Source organism: Miniopterus natalensis, chromosome X (genome assembly GCF_054644295.1).
Source record: "Miniopterus natalensis isolate mMinNat1 chromosome X, mMinNat1.hap1, whole genome shotgun sequence".
NCBI lineage: Eukaryota > Metazoa > Chordata > Mammalia > Chiroptera > Miniopteridae > Miniopterus > Miniopterus natalensis.
Genome location: NC_142103.1, coordinates 28,053,686 through 28,074,987, shown reverse-complemented (window position 1 = coordinate 28,074,987; position 21,302 = coordinate 28,053,686). Strand labels below are relative to the sequence as shown.

Below are 21,302 nucleotides of genomic sequence, written 5' to 3'. Positions count from 1 at the left end.
TATAAACAGGATTTTTTTCTTTTTATCTTTTTTTACGTAGTTCATTGTTAATATATAGAAACACAGCTGATTTCTGTATGTTGTATTTGTATCCTGCAACTTTATTGTATTCATTATGAACTTAGGTTTTTTTTATCTCATTATATCATGGTCATAAAGTGACTTTGTCTGATGTTAGTGTTCTGTGTTGTGTTCAACAGGAGAACAACACAATCCAGCTGTGAGTACCAAATAACTTCATGATGGGGAATGGTGTGTGGAAAACAAGGAAATTTTGAGAGACTGCATATTTTCAATGAGAGAGGCAGGGATTGCTGGTATAGACAAAGCCAGGTGTAGATGGAACAAATGAAGACATCCAGACCAGTTATGTACAGATAAATGCTCTACATATTTTTGTTCATCTGGGTGCATGGTGAGCTACCTTGAGCACCAATGTGCTAGATGGCAATAGAAACAAGGTTTAAGTCCAGAACTGCCTCACTCCATGCACAGGTCCTTAACCAACAAGATTTGGTGCTATTGTCTTTTAAAGATGAGATCAGCATAAGGGAAGGGATTCAAATCTTCCTGTGGGCCATTTTCATGTACTGAAGTGAGGCAACAGGTGTATCCTAAATTGTGGCAGCCAGTTAAGGCTGAGGACCAGGTACAAATAAATGAAGTATGGCTGTTTATGCTTGTACAGTGCACTAATACATACACCTAGGATTTCTATAGGGGATAGCTTGTCATGTTATTGAGGAAGGGCTTGTTACTTGATGCACACAGAAGCCAATATTATCATTTTAGCTTTTGCAAAAAGAGAAAAGCTTTTATTTGCAAGTCAACTGGCAAGAAGACAGGAGGCAAGGCTCAAAACTGTCTCCCTGACCCAGGGTTTAGGGCTAGATTTTAAGGTATTTCAGAACCTTCCTGGACAATGGACCCTTTGCTTCTGAAAGGGTTCCAGCATTCAGGTTCTGGTCATGTCCTGGTCCTTTTGTTCCATGGGGGGAGCAGTTAAGGGTTCACAAGTGTTACTTTGGTTCTGGGTCTTGTCAGGAACAAGATAGTATCAATTTGAGCTGGTTCGGCAGTTTTAATATTTGATGTTTCCAACCATTTTCTTTTTATGTTCAGTTTAGTGCTCAATATACTGTATAAGGTGCACATCATAATTTCACCAATACAAAGTGAATTTCCCTTTCATGGTGGACATTTCACCTTTGCACTTCACATTTTTCAAAAATATATATTTTTATTGACTTCAGAGAGAGGAAGGGGGAGAGAGAGAGAGAAACATCAATGATGAGAGAGAATCATCGATCTCTCCTGATCCAGCCCCAAACCCAGGCATGTGCCCTGACTGGGAATCGAACTGTGACCTCCTGCTTCATGGGTCGATACTCAACCACTGAGCCACACCTGCCGAGTTAAATTAACATCCTTCACTCCTACCTTCTACCAAATTATTTCTCTTCACAACTCCTAAAAATAGATTGTCTCAATAAGAAGACAAGAATTACCTTGTATCTAGTCATATTTTTTTGACATAGTAATGAACAGTACTTAAATTGGGTTTTGGTGCAACATCAAATTAGTCAGGTACAAGGGTTTTGTTCAAAGCACCCATGAGTATGAGCAAAGGCACCTTAATTTTAACCTCAATTTTTATAGTTTGCATTTCCCATTAGCAAACATATTGTAATATAGATTTTAATTGTAAGGTTTTAAAATGAAACTCTTTAATTTTGAGAAAGCAAATTCTTTTTGAAAAACACATATTTCTTCCAGGTTTTGCCAACGATGTTCTTACACTTGTTAATTTATTTTCACTGAGAAATAACATATAGATTTTCAGATGTCCTCCTCTGTGAGGAGCAATATCTGAATGATATGGTTGAAAACAGTAGAAATAAAAACAGAGTTGTCTCAAATTGTTGCAGTAAATTGAAATTAGATTTTAAATAGTATTCAGGTGTCAGGAAGGAAACTCAAAAAGTTAACTATGTTTGTCAGTCTTTTGTGGTGTTACTGGTTATTTGCATTTCTCCCTCCATCCTTGAATATATCTTCCACATTGTCTAAACTGAGTGCAAATTCTTCTTATGGCCATAAACAAAGCCCTTAAAAGTATATCCAATAATTAAAGCAAGGCAGGGTGAAGCAGTAGGAAGAGTAAAGTAAAGGCTTTGGTTTTAGAAGACTTGGGTTCTGGGCTGGGCTCAGCCTATGAGTAAGAGCATGACATGTACCAGTGTTGAACACTGAGGTCCCAAGCCAGGTTCCTCATTCAGGGAGTGAGGATTCTCTCCCTCATAAGTTACTCATCAGGATTTATTGAAATAAAAAAGGCAGTGAAGGTCACACATATGTTTTTGCCTCGGCCACACCTGGAATCTAAGGCTCAGTTTTCTCATTTGTAAAGAAGGAATCACCATGTGAACTTTATAGTTATGTCAAAGGAATTAAATGTTAAAAGATAAGTCAGTGTCACGTTAAACACATGGTTAATGAGAATATAATGAATGATGTTAGCTCATCAAGGGTTAATGAAAATTTTTGCTTCCTTTATTTTTTTACTATTTTCCAAATTCATTTAAATATTTTGAAATATATTTAAGAGTATAACACAAAGCAAATTATTTTAAAACTTTCAAATTTGCAATTCTACCTTTGGAAATTTCATTTGGTCTTTGCAATGCAAAACTATGTCTGCTAAAAATCACAGACTATCATCATTAAGGTACTCTCACTGGATCTTTTCTCAAGAAGGAAGCATCAATCCACAGCCTCCACAGCTTCTCTGAAGTATGCTCTAGTTTTTGTCTGTGGAACAACTCTGAGATTCCATTGCTGAACTGACCTGGTCTCCCACAGAGCATTCTCTCATAAAAGTGGAAGAGGCGAATCTGAGGCAAATCTTCAGATAACATATTGGAATACTTCACCGTCTTCAGTCCATTGCGTGAGGCTACAGCCCATGAGAAAATTTTTTTAATTTTCACCTGAAGATAGATTCTGATTGATTTTAGAGAAAGGGAAAGAAAGAGAGAGAGAGAGAGAAACATCAATGTGAGAGAGAACATGGACTGGTTGCCTTCTGTATGGCCCTCAACTAGGGATTGAACCCTCAACCTGAGTATGTGCCCTGACCAGGAATTGAACCCGCAACCTTTCAGTTTATAGGACGATACTCCAACCAACTGAGCTGCACCGGCCAGGGCCATGAGAAATTGTGAGTTCAGAGTCTTTGATCCCCTTTCACATAAAAAGTATATCTGGAGATAATAAAGATGATGGACTTACTAGATACCTAATGCTAATCAAGCTAGTAAGGCATGTCTGAGACTTCTCACAAGAAGTGAAGTTTAAGGTGAGATCTGAGGCTAAGGGGGCATTAGCCAGCAGAAGACAAAAAGTTGGAGACAAGCCATGTATAACAGGAAGGAAATACTTCATAAAGTGGTTCATCCCTTGGGAAATCCAGTGTGGCAATTCCTTACCCAGCAGTTTGAAAAATTGGGAGTAAATACCTGCAAACAGTATTACAGAATTTGTGCTAATGTGCAAGATCATAAAGGACTTTATTTAATTAGTATAGAAAGTGACAAAAGATAAATACTTCACTTGAAGAATAAAAGCTTCTCTAATAAACATCTGGAAAGGTGCCAAAGTGCATTTGAGGAAGGAGGCAAGAACATACAACAAATGGTGTTGGAAAAATATGACAAGTACATGCAGAAAGAAAGAACGAAAGAGAGAGAGAGAGAGAGAGAGAGAGAGAGAGAGAGAGAGAGAGAGAGAGAGAGAAAGAGGAAGGAAGGAAGGAAGGAAGGAAGGAAGGAAGGAAGGAAGGAAGGAAGAAAGAAAGAAAGAAAGAAAGAAAGAAAGAAAGAAAGAAAGAAAGAAAGAAAGAAAGAAAGAAAGAAAGAAAGAAAGAAAGAAAGAAGAGAGAGAGAGAGAGAGAGAGAGAGAGAGAGAGAAAGAAAGAAAGAAAGAAAGAAAGAAAGAAAGAAAGAAAGAAAGAAAGAAAGAAAGAAAGAAAGAAAGAAAGAAAGAAAGAAAGAAAGAAAGAAAGAGGGAGGGAGGGAGGGAGGGAGGGAGGGAGGGAGGGAGGAAGGAAGGAAGGAAGGAAGGAAGGAAGGAAGGAAGGAAGGAAGGAAGGAAGGAAGGAAGGAACTAGACCACCAATTACATCATACACAAGAATGAGCTCAAAATGGATAAAAGACTTAAATATAAGTCATGAAGCCATAAAAATCCTAGAAGAAAATATAGGCAGTAAAATCTCAGACATCTCTCATAGCAATATCTTTGCCGATACACCTCCTTGGGCAAGGGAAACAAAGGAAAAAAATAAACAAATGAGACTACATTAAACTAAAAAGCTTTTTGCACAGCAAAAAAAAACTATCAACAAGATGAAAAGGCAACCCACTGCATGGGAGAACACACTGGCCAACGATACATCTGATAAGAAGTTAATTTCCAAAATATATAAAGAACTTATACAACTGAGCACCAAGAAGACAAATAACCCAATTAAAAAATGGGTAAAGGACCAGAATAGACACTTCTCTGAAGAGGACATAGAGATGGTCAGCAGATCTATGAAAAGATACTCAATGTCACTAATCATCAGAGAGATGCAAATTAAAACCACAGTGTGTTATCACTTCATGCCTGTCAGAATAGCTACCATCAACAAGTCAGCAAACAATAAGTGCTGGTGAGGAAGTGGAGAAAAGGGAACCCTCGCGCACTGGTGTTGCCACTGTGGAAAACAGTATCTAGTTACCTTAAAAAATTAAAAATGGAACTACCTTTTGACCCAGCGTTCCCACTTCTGGGAATATATCCGAAGAAACCTAAAACACTAATTCAAAAGAATATATGTACCCCTATGTTCATTGCAGCATTATTTACAAAAGCCAAGATCTGGAAACAGCCCAAGTGTCCACCAGTAGATGAGTGGATAAAAAAGCTGTGGTTCATTTACACAATGGAATATTACTCAGTCATAAAAAAGAAGAAAATCTTACCTCTTGCAACAGCATGGGGATGGACCTGGAAATTATTATGCTAAGTGAAATAAGCCCAGTCAGATATGATCTCACTTATATGTAGAATCTAATCAACAAGATAATTTAACAAACAAAATAGAAACAGAAGCATAGATACATAGAGCAGATTGACAGCTGTAAGAAGGGAGGGGCTTGGGGGGGGCTGGGTGAAAAAATGTGAAGGGATTAAACAAAAAATATATGTGACACATGGACACGGACCAAGGTATGGTATAGCCAGAGGGAAAAGGTGGTGGAGGGAGGTGGAAGTGGGCAAAGGGGGAATAAATGGGGACAGAAAGAGACTTGACTTTGGGTGGTGAGCACATGATGCAGTATGCAGATGATGTTTTATTGAGTTGTACACTTGAAACAAAAATCTGGAAATATCATAGTAGGTGAAAATTTTAATTTGCAGAAACTTATTTATGTGATTATAAATTTTAAAAATGTACATATAAAAACTACACAAATATTTTAAGGTAGGCATACACATTACCCAAAGAGAAATACATCTGGAAAATGTGCACCAATCTATTTACATTGGATATCTTAGATATCTGTGAGTGACCATGAGGGGATTATATAGATGAAAGGTTCAGAATGATTTTACTTTCTATGTGTAAGCTTTAATGTTTAATATTTTGTGATTAGCCAAATTTGTTGAAACACTTGAAAAGATCTAATAACTAAATGACAGAAAAGTCACATATATTTACCATGTTATAAGAATGTTTACATGAGACTGCTTTATATAAAATAAAAAATTCCAACTTTTGATTTGGCGGTTTATCTGTGTATGTGTGTATATTTCTGTCTTACGTTCTGTCACCCCAAATGTTCACATTTTCGTGTGCAGATTTTTTTCACCTCTCTCAGGGGCTGGACTTCCTCTCTCAGGGCATAAAGATTCGGTGAGGGATGATTGACAAGGAGTAGAAAATTCAAGAAAGTTCTGGCTGGTGCACTGGAACTACTTCCTCTAGCCCACCCCCAAGTCACCACTGGTCTCCTCTCTCTTTTCTTTCCCCTTGCAAAACCCTCTGTTCCTACTTTTTTTTTAAAAAAAGGACGACATGATTTATTTTTCTATTCTTGTTACAGTGACCCACCAAACTCTGTTTACTATTTCCTTTATATTTTCCAGGTCTGTTTTTTGTTTGTTTGGGGTATCATTTTTCTGGATGGGCTGGAGTGAATTCCAGCCATGTAACTATTTTGAGATCATTTTGTTATATTACCCTAACTTAAGAAAATCCTACATATTGCAGCAAGAATTTAATGAAGCTATACCTGGAGCTATCACCCTCATTCCATGGAGCTCAATTCCAGTCTCTGTAACTCCAGTTAGCATCTGAATGCCTCCAGATAAGTGCAAGCACCACATTAAGCCTCAGCAACCTTGAAAAGCTGGTGATTCTGATATCAGAGTTCCCTTGTGAAGAATACATGAAAAAAAAACAACAGATGCAATGTAGCAAGAATAGAGCCTGGCCAATAGCTGGCACTCAAAGTTCTTTGGATGTGTAGAATGAGAGAACACAGTGTAGTGCAGCCGACCCAGAGGCTGGCATACAGAGTTTCCTGTGTTTAGATACAAATACTTAGGTATCAAGGCCTCCTGACTCTAGTTGGCCTCCTCTGCAGGGGTGGTTCAGTTGGAAACTGTTGCCTGGGTGTTAGGCTAGTAAGAAACTCAAAGGGTAGTAATTGTAGAAAGTTTAGAGTCCTCTGGCCCCCAGAGCTTTCTCTATGCCTTTAAAAAAGGGACTTCCTCTAAAGATTCCATCTTGTTTGTCTGGTCCTGAGGAAATTGTTTGGGACCACCTCTTGTCTTCCTCAGCAGCCCACCTTGATCTTCAAACCTCCAGCTCCAGACTGCACAGATTCTCTTCACAAGCAACCTGTGAGGATATTGGTGACAGGTCACTGCCTTCAGACCACAGTATGGGTGAGTTGATAAGCATGAGGCCTTGGCCTTAGATTCCAACAAGGACAGAGGAGTTCTGGGTCCTCTTCCCCACCCTAACCCATACATAGTTCATCCACCTCAAAGACCCCTTTAGAAAAAGGGTGACAAAGGTCCAGGCTGACTGTTTTCTATGCTTTTGAGGAAATGAGCCAAGTGGTCCTTAGTTCCACATGGAAAAGCTCCTCTCCTTCTGATGAGGCTGGTGTGAAATTTATTTCTCTGCTTGAGGGGAAAGACTTGAGTCATTCAGTCTTCTTAGGTCCAGGGTTTGGAGAGTTGGGAGGGTCACCTAGGTTGGGGGGATTTTGTATAAATTAACGTTTTTTAGAAGCATACTAGAAATTGGGGAGGGGCAGAGAATCCACCATTACCCTTGAATCTCACATCAGCTATTCAAGGTAGCAGTTTATTGAAGCTTGCTTTACGGCCCAGCATATGACCTATTCTGTAATATTCCCTGTGTGGTTGTTATGTACATTGTTTTATGTTAACATACTTAATTCACATTTTTAAACCTTCTCCTTCTAGCTGAATTTTTGTCTGCCATTTTATGCGTCAATCAGTGATCTGTGGCAAAATATTCCATTCTGACGATGGATTTGTTCATTTTTCCATTTACTTATATCAGTTTTTGCTTTGCATGTTCTGGCTCCATAGTAAGACATACAAATTTAGAATTCTGTATTAATATCTTCTTATTGCATTGAAACCATTATAATAAAGAAATTTTACTCTTTTATTTAGTAATTTTTAAAAAGTATGCCTTGTACTAATAGAGTTGTATAAGCTTTCAGGAGGTTAGTGGGTAAATGATATATTTTGCCAAATTATTTATTCAAATTTTGTAGATGATGAAATTTTGAATGTATCCTTTAAAGGAGCATTTGATGGAATTTTTTAAATCCATTGTGATATTTGTTTTCCTGTTTAGAATATTTAATCTGAAAATATAAATGTAAATATATATATATATAAATTGGTTTATATATACCATATTACTGTACATTCATTTTTGCCTGTCTTAAGTCACTTTCCTTTCTTTTTCTTTGAAATGATTAATATATTTAACTATTAAATTGTTCCCTCATTTGGCTAGATAGTTAAACAATCTTTCTATTTTCTCAGTATTTACCCTTAAGATTACAACGTACATTTTTGCCTTTTCAAAATCTAATGTAAATTAGTTATTTGAAGCTCCTCACACAATGAAATGACCTTGAAGCACTTTGATTCCATTTTCTGTCTCCCATTTCAATTGTCGTGCATTTCAATTCTATATATATTTAACCCCCCAGAATAAGTTATCGTTGTGCTATGTAATCAATATTCCTTTAGATTGGTCTACATAGTCACAAATATCATTAGTCTTTCTTACCTGCATTTATGTGCCTCCATCTGGGGGATCAAATTTCCTCTTCTTGAAGAAGAATCCTTAATATTTCCTTTAGTTTGATTCTTCCGGTCACAAATGTTCCCAGTTTTTGCTATGTTAACATCACTATGAAATATGTCTTTTCTTTAGGAATGTTTTTCCTTAAAGCATACTCTTTCTTCTATGAATATTGTTATGCCAACTTGGTATCTTATTACTTTTGGAAACTTCACAACCAAGATCTCTTCAAATGCCACTTCTGCACTGTTCCCTCTCCTTCTTAGGGGGCTCAAACTAAACGTGGGTTAGATATATTAACTAGCTCTATTTAATTCTCTCCCCTTCTTCCTCTCTCTTTTTTAATCCTCTCTTGAAGACATGCTTAGAGAGAGGAAGAGAAACATCGATTGGTTGCCTTCCACAGGTGCCTTGATGGGACTAAACCAGCAACCCAGGTAGGTGTCTTGACCTGGAATCAAACGAGCAACGTTTCTGGGCAGAGAACAACGCTCAACTAAATGAGCAACTCCAGCCAGGCACTCTCTTCTTATGGTGTTCTCAATATTATGTCTCTTTAGACATTATTCTGGATATTTTCATCAGACTTCTCTTTCATTTCTCTAATTGCTTTTTCAGGTGGAAACTCACCTTTGACCCTTGAACCATAACACCAAACTTTCAGGGTAGATTTTATTATGCCCCTAGAACAGAGGAAAGAAGTGAGAGTTAGAGATGGTAAACAACTTGTCCCAGGTCACCTAGCCTGAAAGGGGCAGATCAGGGACTAACACCACAGATTAAACTCAACACCCAAGCCCTTTCCTTTGTGCTTTCCTTCTTGGCTATGAATATTCCCTACCTCTCACCTCCCAGGAAGTGGAACCACAGTGAAGTCTTTCAATGTTTTTAGCACTGTGATGTATTTCATTTTAGATTATGAAAGTCAGTAATATTTCTTCATTAGCTATGATAGCTCCCCAGGACTTTTTCTGGTATTGAGACCATTGGTGTGTTGTTGTTCTTAATTTCAGGGCACAATACCCAAAGTAATACCATACATAGAAGATCAGGCTGGGGTATTTATCGAAGGAGATATAACAATGTGTCTGAACAAGTAAGTTCTGGCACTCATCCTTCATCCTGCCAGCAACAAGATGGAGATTCAGCAACAAGTGATGCTCACGAGGACACCCAAGTAAGATAGTAAGTGACCAGGTAGCATGGCTGAAATGTACTGGCCAGTGGCATACATAACCTTGTAGTTAAATAAGTCATTCTTCTCTCCAACCTGAAAAAATGAGCAACTATAGTATTAGATTATTGGCTGAGAAAACTTTATTTTAGCCCTGCTATCAATGGGGCGAACATGCATAGAAGACTTCCTGAGCATATATGGATTACTTCCTTCTCTCCACTGCCCCACAGTGCTCCCTATGCCATTCCACGCCATCACCGGAGAGCCTATTTTCAGAAACAGAACCTAACCCATGTTAACATGGAGAAAGAGCAAAATCCTCCAGAGACAAAAATGGAGGAGAAGAGGCAGGATGAGACCTCAGGAAGCTGGTTCAAGATCACTGTGAGTATCCTGGAAAAGTGCAACTAATATATAGAATATGAACAGAGGGAGCTATGTTGGACTCATGTAGAGATGCTAGGTGCCTTTTTGGGGCAGAAGAGTTGGCAATGTTTCTCTTTATTACTAGGAGTTAACATCCTAAGTCACCTAAGTCAGGCTCAGGGAAGCAATATAAAGGAAACAGACTGACTGCAAGGAGAATGGGACAGGTAGTCTAAAGGCAAAGGAGAAAACTACTGCAAAGGAGATGGAGCACCTCCACACTGGAGGGAACAGTTTGGCCCAGTGAAGTGTAGGAGGACTTTGAGTCTCTGGGGTCCTTGTGAGAGGTGCAGGCCAAGTCTGCCTTAGGTAGGATCTCTTGGAACTTTATAAAAGGAAGTAAATCTTAAGTTGATTATTTGAGGAAAACTATTTGAAAGGAAAGAATGGTATTTAGGAAATTCATGTCTGGTACAAAAGTTGACAATAATGGATATTGTCCTATCTTAAACTATTATTTCAAAAGCTGAGAAAAAGATCTGAAAGGAAAACATGGTTGGGGTTCTTCTTAATTTTAGATCCCATTATGTCAGTCTCCTCCCCTATCTTTCCTTTGGCTCCTAGATTCCATTCGGCATAAAATATGATGAGAAGTGGCTACTGAACTTGATTCAGAAGCAATGCAGCGTCCCCTTCACTCCAGTTGAAGTAAGAGAGGACAGTGAAGTGGATGAGAAGTAACAGGGCAGACGAGTAGTCGCTCTGGTCTCATATTCTGTTTCTCTTATCACTCTACCTATAGTTTCACTATGAGGAAATGCAAGCCCAGTTCTTTGTTGAGAATGCCACCATTGCCTTCGCATTGAAGAATGCCGATGGCAAGATTTGGGATGAAGATAATGAGAAGGTATGTGTCAAGGACATAACTAGGGCTAGCCAGGGGCAAGAGGAAGGACAGGGGCAAGGTCTTGCTTGATCCCAGGGCTCAGATTTCCTGGTGCTTACTCAGCCCCTTTTGTGTTCTCTGCAGATACCTATAATTGTCAACCCCTCTGATGCACCTCAGTCTGTGCAGAAGGAGCTGAAGTCAGAAAAGGAGGAGCAGATAAAGGTAATGCAGACTCAAGACAAGTTGTACATCTATATCCAGACCCACTTATTCTTCTCCAACCTTTTTTCCCCCTTCACCACCTCAGACTCAGAGCCACTGAACCCCATGGGGTGATGAGAAGGGGCAGTGCAGTGGATTTGCTAGAAAAGGAAGGGACTGGGGGTACAGGTCATCTTGGCTCTCTTTCTGTGGCCTATGTGGTTCCTCCCCATAATCACAGGTGAAGTCAGCAGAGGAATTGGGCCAGGGCAAAGGGCTGGAGCCAGAAGAGATGAGTGCAAGCAGAAACCTGCTATGCACCACGTTACCAGATAATTCAACCAACATAAGGTTAGTTGTACCCTCTTTCACCCCTGTGAGCCTGAGCTACCCTTGATAGTACCTGTTCACAGAGGCAGCAAACAGGTGTTCTGGGAGGACCACAGGCCTTAAGTTCTCTTCTCTGTGTCCCTCACCTGTGTTTAGTGGTCTCCTTTCTTTCCTCTGACCTGCTCACCTGTTCTCCTGGTCTGGTCTGTTTCCTGACTCTGCACCCAAACTTTTCCTGCATGCCCTCCTAAGATTGCACTCCAGGAAGTATGATATCCTCTCATCATCAGTACCAAGTGTGACCAGCCTTGGGCCAGATGTTGGTGACCTGGAATGGGAAGAGTCCTCCAGCACAGGTCCTCATGTTGAGACAGACCTTTCTATTCTGTGCTGAGAAGGGGCTACCCTCCCTTGCCTTGAGAGGAGCCCTCTTTCCCTTGTTCCAAAAAGGTCTCTTCTCCAATCCCAGGCTAACATGGAGAGTTTACTGCCCCATGCTGAGGGCTGAGGCCCTGGCTGGCTGCCATCATGACATTACTTCCTCTGGACCAATGCCAGCTGGGCTCTCCTTGAGAAACACCAGGTATCCCTGAGTTAAGGGATACTGCCACTGCCACTGAACAGAGGGCCTCTTGAGACAGCAGTGGAAGGCAGAGGGCAGAGGGGTTTGAGGGGACAGAAGGACAGTCCTCTCAGGGACACTGCCCTTCCACACTTCATATCACCTGCCTGGTCCTTCAAAGCAGCCCTAGGTAGCCTGAAACACGTAGGATTCCTCAGGCAAGAAACAAACTAAGACAGGCACAGATGCATGGGGCTGTGAGGAGAGAAGACCATGACCACCAGGGGGCCACAGACCCTCCACCCCAAGCTGAGCTGTGGCCTGATCCTTCACTCCTTCTGGGGTAGGTCTCCTGATCCCATGGCTGATGTGTCTCCCATGCCCAGTTCAGACTGAGCTCCCACAGGTGACAAAGACTCAGCCAACATCCCAAGGGCTCCGAGTCCAACATGTGCAAGTTTTTCATTCCTAACTGGGGTTCCAGGACCCAACAGTGGCAGGTGAAGGAAAAGTGTGCAGCTCCAAATGCTGCTCCTTATGCCCCTGGAGAAGGGAGTCAGCACATCTAAGTGGGAGCTACCCAGCAGAATGGAGAGGGAGAGGGGGTAAGGAGGGAAGAAAGCTGAGTGCTCTTCCTGTGGGTCAGTCCTTGGAGAAAGTTCCCAGGTTCCTGGAAGGCTGGGACAGTGGAGTATAGCTGGAACACACTGGGCTGTATGTCTGGTGTAGGTGTGCTTGCTCCAAGGAGGCAGGGCTGCTCTGCAGATTCACTTACGTTTCTGTTTTGTCTTGATTTTGGCAGCTCCATCCTGGAATTGTTCCCGAAGTTATTATGCCTAGTAAGTGTATTATTCCTCCATCACTGACTCCTTTAAGTGGCGCTGACACCTCCCACAACCTGCTCTGAACCCCTTTAGGTCTGGCTCAAGTTACATATTTGGATCTGAGCCTTAATCCTCACTAGTGGATTGACCCCTGTGGGAACCTGACAAAAGCTCTGGAACTTCTTCACACAAGTTCTCTACAGGCTCCAGGGCCCTCATGATGATGGTACAAGTGTAGTCCTGCCCATGGAATTTCCAGGGCTCTTCTGGCCCTCACCCTCGCCTGGGCCAATCCTTTTCCTGATCATTCAGCACCACCTGCTGGTCTGCAAGGCTGACTTCCTCTTCCTTCCCCAGGATGGCCAGGAGACATCTCTACCAACTAATTTGGGGATCGGAGCCCACAAGAAGTTACCATCCTGCCAGGTGAGGAGAGGAGATCTAGCAGGATTTTAGGTGGTGAATGAGGATGGGGTACCAGCCATGGTCCTGAGGACTGTTTTGATTTCAGGGAAGCTTCTTTGGATCTGATGCGCTGAAGAGTCTAGTCTTGCAATTTCTGCAGCAGTAAGTACCTCTGGGAGCACCAGGACTGCCGATTGGGACTCTCATGTTTCTTTTGAAGCCTGGTTAACACAGGCAGCCTGTTCCCTCGCTCCCCTACAGGTATTACTTGATCTATGACTCTGGAGACCGGTACTGTCTTCTCAGTGCTTATCATGATGAAGCCTGCTTCTCCCTGACCATTCCTTTCAACCCCAAGAATCCAGCCCAGTGAGTATCACAACTTAGACTCTGCTCCTGGGTTGTATATCTTCCCAGGAGACACAGTCAGGTCTTGGAAACACCCACAGTGGCAGGATCATTACCTCCTGTTCCTCTTTTTCTCCTAGAAGCAGCTTATTTGAGTACTTCAAGGATAATAGGAATATGAAGAAGCTCAAGGACTCCAGTGCGTGTGGGATGGGGAAGATTGGGCAGGGAAAGGGGGTGAGCAAGGTCATAGGGTCCAGGGTGAGGCAACCTTGACCTTTCCTGTCCTTCCCCCACAGACCTGCGTTTTCAGCTGCTGAAACACACAAAACATGACATTGCGTGCTCCCTCTGTGTGTTGCCCAAAACTCAACATGACCTCAACTCCTTCACAGTGGACATGTGGTTCCATTCGGTGAGCACCCACTTCCTCTCTTCCTCTCTGGGGCAGGCCCAGAAAGACACAGATGAGTGGGAGGTATAGATGGTGACTGAACACCTGTACTCTTCTCTTCTAGGAAAGGATGCTCTGCTTCTCTGTCAATGGCGTGTTCAAGGAAGGTGAGTGTATGTAGAGTCCTCTCCCCAGATGCCCCACTGCTCCCTCTCTCTGGCTGGGCTCCCTCTCAGAACTCTCTCAGCTTCCCTGATCCTTTCTTTTCCTTACTATTCCCTCTGAGTTCTCTTGCCTCTAGTCTGCCTCCAAGCCATCCTGCTATGACCTGCATCTATATTTGTCAGCCTGGCACAGCTATGGCTTTGGGGACACAGGTGTGGGGTTTGATGGCTGTCATCCCAGATCCTGACTGTGAGATCTTGAGACCATTTCCTAACTTCTCATATTTCATATTTACAAAATGGGGCTAAATAATGCCCACCTTTTGGGTAGCTGCAAAACTGAATCAAAGGAACTTGTGAAGTGGTTGTCCCAGGGCCCAGCACATAGTAGGGAGCAGATTGGTCCTATAGTCGCCCTCCCTATTCCCGGACACCTTGACTCCCAGTGAGCACTTGTCCCTTTGGCATTACTATGGAGTCCCACCCTGACTGGGCAACACTGTGTGAGTGAGTGAAACATGTGAGTCTTCAAGGGGATATTGTTGTTTGTTGTTGTTGAAGTGGAAGGAAGGTCTCAGGGTTCTGTGCGTGCCTTCACCAGGACCTTCATCGCTACTCCTGCCAGCAATTCCAGGTGAGTGCTGTTCTCTGGGTGGGCACGAGCAACCTAGCCTTGACTCAGGGCTGTGGGAATGTGACAGTGCATGTCCTTGGGGTTTTCTCAGCATTGTGCGAAGCCAGCAGGTTGATCTGAGGAATGGTCCTGTCTAAGCGTTAAGAGCATGAACTCTGGAGTTAGAACAGTGAAAGTGTTCCAGGTTTCTTTTAGATCCTCTTTGTGACCCCAGCACTCACTGGATTTATACCTTAGTGAAATCACATGACCTTACTGTGACACTATGTTTTTCTTTAAAAATGGGATTAGACTGTCCTCTCCCTTGAGCTATTTTACAGAGTAAATGCAATGGGCTTTGAGGTATAAATCTAGTGACCCTTGTAGACAATCTCTCCAAGGATGGACTCACTGGGAGTGGCAGAGCTACCAGGCAAGGATTCTGGGGCGCAGATACAGACAGGGTGTGGGAGGAACCTGGTTACTGAGTGGCAGCCAAAGCAGGATCATTGTTGAGGGTGTGGGGTTTTCTATCCATCAGTTGTCTGAGGGCCCATTTTTCTCCAGTCTGTGCATTGTGAATGATGAGCTGTTTGTGAGGGACGCCACCCCCAACACGGTACAGAGTCTGCATCCTCCATCTGAATACCCACACCCTCCTGTAGCTCCAGGACCACCCTCACCCAGGAGCAGCAGGAAATGGTGCAGATTTTCTCCACCCCGTCTGGGGTGAGCCTCCAGTTGTCTCAGAAGTGAGTGCTGGGTGTGCATGGGGATAGGAGGGAGCTGGGAGAAGCAAGAGAGTGAATAATAGGAACTTGTAAATAATTTCTTTTGCTTGTTTTATTTTATTTATTATCACCCTAACATTTCACTCTCAGTAAATATTAAGTTACCTGCTTGTTTTGAAGAGGAGGTGAGTATATTTATGAATTTTATAGACCTTATTCCTTTATTGACACATTTGGTTTTCAGGAGTTTTTCCCATGATACACTGTGCCATAAGCGCTTGTTTTGCTCCATTAAACATGAAGGGGGGAAATCATTATCTCCACTCATAGCACCCAAAGATAAGCCCTGAATGTTTTCATCTGTGTTATATCTTTTCAGAAGTTTGCTTATATGATATTTGTATATTTATGCATGTTTGCATACATTTGTATACTTGTCTACAAAAGATAAGGTCTCATTTTATAGTGACTGCATGGGGATGATGGGTCCAAAGAGGCATAGGAGGAATTTTTTAATCTTTAAAGCCTTACATGTTCAGCAAGTTTACAAGTTAATGTGAATGAGTTATCTCAGCTCAAATTTAACCCTTGAATTTGCCCATATATTCACTTCCCTTCTTACCCTCTTATTTCCACTATAGAGTTAGAGACACTTCCCATGCAATAGGATGAATTTTAGGCCCAATATGTACTTAGTTATTAGTGAATGCTAGAACAGACAATTGTATGTCAAAGAAATGTTAGTAATTTTAACTTTTGCCATACAGGGAGAAAGCAGATGGTTGAAATCCTGGTGTGATGTGGCTGGATAATGCATGACCTGAGAAACCCTGCACTAGTCACTGTGGGGCCGGTACAGAATTGTCCTATAAGTATATTAAGATAGGGAGCCTTCCAGGAGCAACAGTTAGGTAGTCACCACACCTTGCTGTCTGGTGTGATCTCTCACTGAGCTTACCAGGTGAGTCAGAGACAAGCCTGTCTTCCCAGCCTGGGGACTGGATTAGGTCAGAGGTATGATGTTGGGCGACTCTTATGAGCTTTAGAAACACCCCAAAACAACAGAGAACCTTCTACCTCCAAAACTTTGAACCGGGCATATCAGAGATATCTTCTTCCTTCATAAACACCTATCTTCTCATTAGGAGAAACAATGAGAAATGACTTTTCAAATGTCTGTCTTGGCCCTAAGGCTCAACCAGCCTCCACTGCTGTGTCCTAACACTTAAAGGTCTTTTAAGTCCCACCACATGCCATATCCTCAGGCAGGTTTTCTCATTTACCCCCTGGGACAGCTGTGAGGATGGTATCAGGAGTCTCAGTTTACAGATGACCAAGCTCATCCTCATAGAACTTTCATCCCTGGTCCTCCCTAGAAGACACAGAGCAGCCTCTCTTTTAGAAGATGGGCTTCCAAGGTGGGACAAATGGTTATTTTGCTCTCCTCTGAATAGGCTTCATGGGTACTCAAAAGCCCCTCTTGATGATGAAGATAATAGTGCACATATATGTGCACATACATTCATTACCTTAAAGAAACATTCATTGTAATTGATTTCATGGGGGAAGTGAAGTAGATCCAAAATAGAATTAATAACTTATGTGTGTGTGCATATTTCTATGTTTCCTCTAGTCAATGTCTCACCAGTGTAGTTTTATCTTCAATTCAGATTGTAACTGGATTCCAATCTCAGGATTCTGTAACCCAGAAAAATGATCCAGTTCTTATAATAAATCTCCATATATGTAGGAATTGGCTTACATAGTTATGGAGGCTGAAAAGTCCCACAGTCTGCCATGAAGCTGAAAGCTAGTGGTTTAATTCAGTATAAAACTAAAAACTTGAGAACCAAGGGAGCCATGGTGTAATCCCTACTCCAGAGGTCTGAAAACCAGAGGGCCACTGGTGTGAGTGCCAGATTCCAGAGGCCCAATAAGCAAGAGCTCCAATATCTAAAGGCAGGAGAAAATGGATGTTTCAAGAAAAGGAGAGAGAGACAATTTGCCCTTGTTTCGCCTTTTTGCTCCATTTGTGTCCCCTAATGGATTGGATGATGCTTGCCCACATTGGTGAGGGTAGGTCTCTTTACTCAATCTAATGGATCAAATGCTAATCTCTTCCAGAAGTGCCCTCACAGACACACCCAGAAATATTGTTTTACCAGCTATCTATGCATCTTTGTCCAGTCAAGTTGACACATTAAATTAAGCATTACAAGTCTAGTCTTTATTATTTCCTCTTGAAGAAATAATTGAGAACCATACCAGATAGTGTTATACATTTCCTTCAACCAGCAAACAGAATTTAGAAATCTCAAGAGGAGAAGGAAAAACTATTGTATTTATTATATTTTTATTCTTTCTGTTTTTGTTTTTCTTCCTTACTAATGTTCCAAGTGTCCTTCTTTACCAATTCATTTCTGTTTTTAGAAACTTCTTTAACCATTATTTTAGGGTACACCTGCTGGTGCCAAATTCTCTTAGTTTTCTTTCATCAGAGAATATTTCTGTTACCCTTCATTCCTGAAAGATAACTTAGCCAGATATAACATTCAAGGATGACAGTTTTTTTCAGTACTTGAAAAGTGTGCCAGTTCCTTCCACTCCATGATTACTTATGAAAAATTTTCTGTCATTCACATTGTTTTTATCCTATAGGTAATTATGTCATTTCTCTGTCCCTGTTTTCAAGAAAATTTTTTTGGTGTTTTTCTCAAGTTGGATCATGATATATGTTTCACAGATTTCTTTGGGATTATCTTGCTTGGGGTCCACTGAACTTTTTAATTTGTAGGTTTATGTCTTTTGCCAAATTTGAAGTTTGTCAGCCTTTTTTCCTTCAAATACTTTTTATGTCATGCACTATTTATCTTCCTTTCCAAGACATAAATGACATGAATATTGCATCTTTTGTTACAGTACCACAGGCCTCTGAGGCTTTGTTCCATCTTAAAAAAAAATTCTATTTTCTCTTTGTTGTTCAAATTGGGGAATTTCTGTTCTATCTTCATGTTCACTGATTCTTTTTTCTCTCCTCTCCATTTCACTATTGAATTCATCCAATCAGTTTTTTTGTTTTGTTTTGTTTTTTAAATATATCTTTATTGATTTCAGAGAGAGGAAAGGAGAGGGAGAGAGAGAGATAGAAATATCAATGATGAGAAAATCACTGATTGGCCGCCTCCTGCACTCCCCCTACCGGGGATCGAGCCCTCAACCTGGGCATGTGCCCTGATAGGGAATCAAACCCCGATCACCTGGATCCTAGGTCAACACTCAACAGCTGAGCCACGCCCGGACTGGCCATCCAATTAATTTTAATTTCAGTTACTATATGTTTAACTCTAAAGTTTCCATTCAGTTCTCTGTATCTTCTATTTCTTTTTTGAGACTTTCAATTTTTTAATTGTTTTCAAACATGTTTGTATTTACTCATTGCACCATTTCTATCATTACCTTAAAATCCATGTCAAATAATTTCAATATCTGTGTCATCTTAATGTTGGTATCTGTTGATTATCTTTTCTTAGGTTAAGATTTTCCGAGTTCTTGGATAGAAGAGGGATTTTTGTCCTTATCTGGGATATTTTTGGATATTGCTATTAGACTCTAGATCTTAATTAAATCATCTGTTTTAGCATGGCTTCAGTGATACCATGCCAGTGGGGGAAGGGGATTGCAATCTCATGACAGACAGGTGGGGAACAAAAGTCCAGGTTCTCCTCTCAGCCTTCTGTGACACTGGATTTGGGGTGGAAAGGGGAGAGGTGCCTCATTACTGTTTGGTAGATGTGGGATTTCAGGCTATCCACATATACTACCCTGTCTGGAAGAGGAAGAATATCACTCCCCATGTGGCCTCCCTGACACCATGGGTTAGAGGGTGGATCTCATTACTGCCAGGTGGTGATAAAAGTCCTGGTTACCCATTCAACCTCCTCTGAAGTGTGTGTGTTTGAGGGAGTGGGGGGAGATAGGGCACCGGAGTGGAAAGATTATCAACATTGTTCAAGATATTAATTGTAAATATTCTTTCCCCCTGTCTTTTTTATTTGCTATCATGTGTTTTAGCATGCCATTTTTGTTACTTTTGCCTATCAGTCTTTTTTTCTTTAATGTGCTTGGATTTTGAGTCATAGTTAAGAAAGTTACCTCTACTTCCAGATTAGAGAGATATTCATCCATGTTTTCTTCTAATACTTACATGGATTCTTTTTGTTTTTACATTTAAATCTCAACTATTTGTAATTTCTCTTGATGTAAGATGAATAAATGGATCTCTTTTTAACTGTTAACCATAAGGTTATCTAGTTATCACAACATTGGTTCTTAAACCATACATAATATATTCACTCATTTAAAATGCTTCATTAATCATGTTGAAAATTTATGAATATAATTGGATCTAATCAATATTTTTTATTCTGCTTCATTAGTCTCTCTGTCAGTTCAAGGGACAATACCACACTCTTACATTGTACATTCTTTATTATATGTTTCAGTATCTAGTAGGACTACCTGCCACTCCGTCCCATCACACTTCCTTTTCAGGCTTTATTTGATTGTTCTAGCTGTTTCTTCTTCCAAATACATTTGATAATGAAATAAATTATTGTCTAATATAGCAATTTTCTAAATCCACATAAATATGGTATTTTATTTGAAGTACTATGAACTAATAAATTAATTTTCAAAAACTGACATCTTTATTACATTGAATCTCTTTAACCAAGAATATAATATCATTTTCTATTTGTTCAAATCTAGTTTTGTTTTCTATGTAGGATATGAACATTGTTTCTTAAGTTTATGCCCAGCCATTTTCCTTTCTTCTGTTATATTTTCTTTTTCTTTTATTTAGTTGTACATGGGAAGGCTATTGATTTTGGATATTAATAATATAACCTGCTACTTTACTAAATTCTCTTTTGGTTTGTTGTAATTTTTCCATTTTTTTCTTTGGGTTTTCCATTGTGTGATCATATCATCAGCAATAATAGATTTTACTACATCCTTTTGCTTTTAATAGCTTGCATTGGAAAATATCACCCTCAAAATTTCAAACATTAGAGGAGATAAGTTGGCATTTTGTCTTGTTCTTGTCTTTAGCAAGACAAGGAAGACACCAATATTTCCTCATTAAGTAGAATGCTAGCTTTTTGTCTGAAGTGTGTATATATGCCGCTATGCTAGAAAAGTGTCAACCAATTCTTATTTTCTTTTAGAAAACCTGAATGGACATTAATGCTGTCAAATACTTTTTCTTAATCTTTGGAGATTGTAATATGATTGTTTTCATTGACTCTATTAATAAAAATAGATTACATTGATGGATTTCTTGATATTGAAACACTGTATTGTGTATGTATAATCTTACAAAACATCATATATCTATAACACATTCCAACTTCTAATTAGATATGTGTAATCCTATAGTAAGAAGTTACCCTTTATAATCCCTATCTTGGTCATCTGTAAAATGAGCATATTAATCCCTACCTCCCAGAACTATTATAAGGATAAAATGAGCAAGCTTATATAAGGTGTCTAACTTGTAGTACTTCAGCAAATGTATGTATTGGCCTCCCTCCCGCAAAAGATGTGGCTTTAGCATGAACAGCTTACAGAGATCAGTTGGATTTCAAGCAGCAGGAAATGTATACATATTTATATGATGGATAAGCTTTAGTGTAATTTCTTATAGAATGAGACACCTGAGGATGGTGAGGAAAAAAGTGAGAACAATAAGAGGATTTATTAAACAAGAAATCTGGTGGATAATTCCAGGATTGGTTAATTTAGCTGTTCAATAGTGTCATTGAGGACTCAGTAATGGTTCATATCTACTGCTGGCTTCCTCGGTGCCTGACACTGTTATAAGTGCTAAG

The 21,302-nt window shown here is 40.4% G+C and overlaps 1 protein-coding gene across 1 annotated transcript; it reads left to right on the top strand.

Annotated features, from left to right (window-relative positions):
• Positions 1–5,258: 5,258 nt before the first annotated feature.
• On the top strand, positions 5,259–15,328 carry NXF3 (nuclear RNA export factor 3). Its single transcript, XM_087813356.1, is given in 17 exon segments — positions 5,259–5,274; positions 9,424–9,595; positions 9,818–9,971; positions 10,578–10,661; positions 10,756–10,860; positions 10,984–11,064; positions 11,285–11,394; positions 12,738–12,774; positions 13,117–13,185; positions 13,271–13,326; positions 13,426–13,533; positions 13,653–13,711; positions 13,812–13,927; positions 14,031–14,073; positions 14,632–14,704; positions 15,251–15,293; positions 15,296–15,328. Coding segments are annotated over 17 exon segments (1,359 nt in total).
• Positions 15,329–21,302: the final 5,974 nt, after the last annotated feature.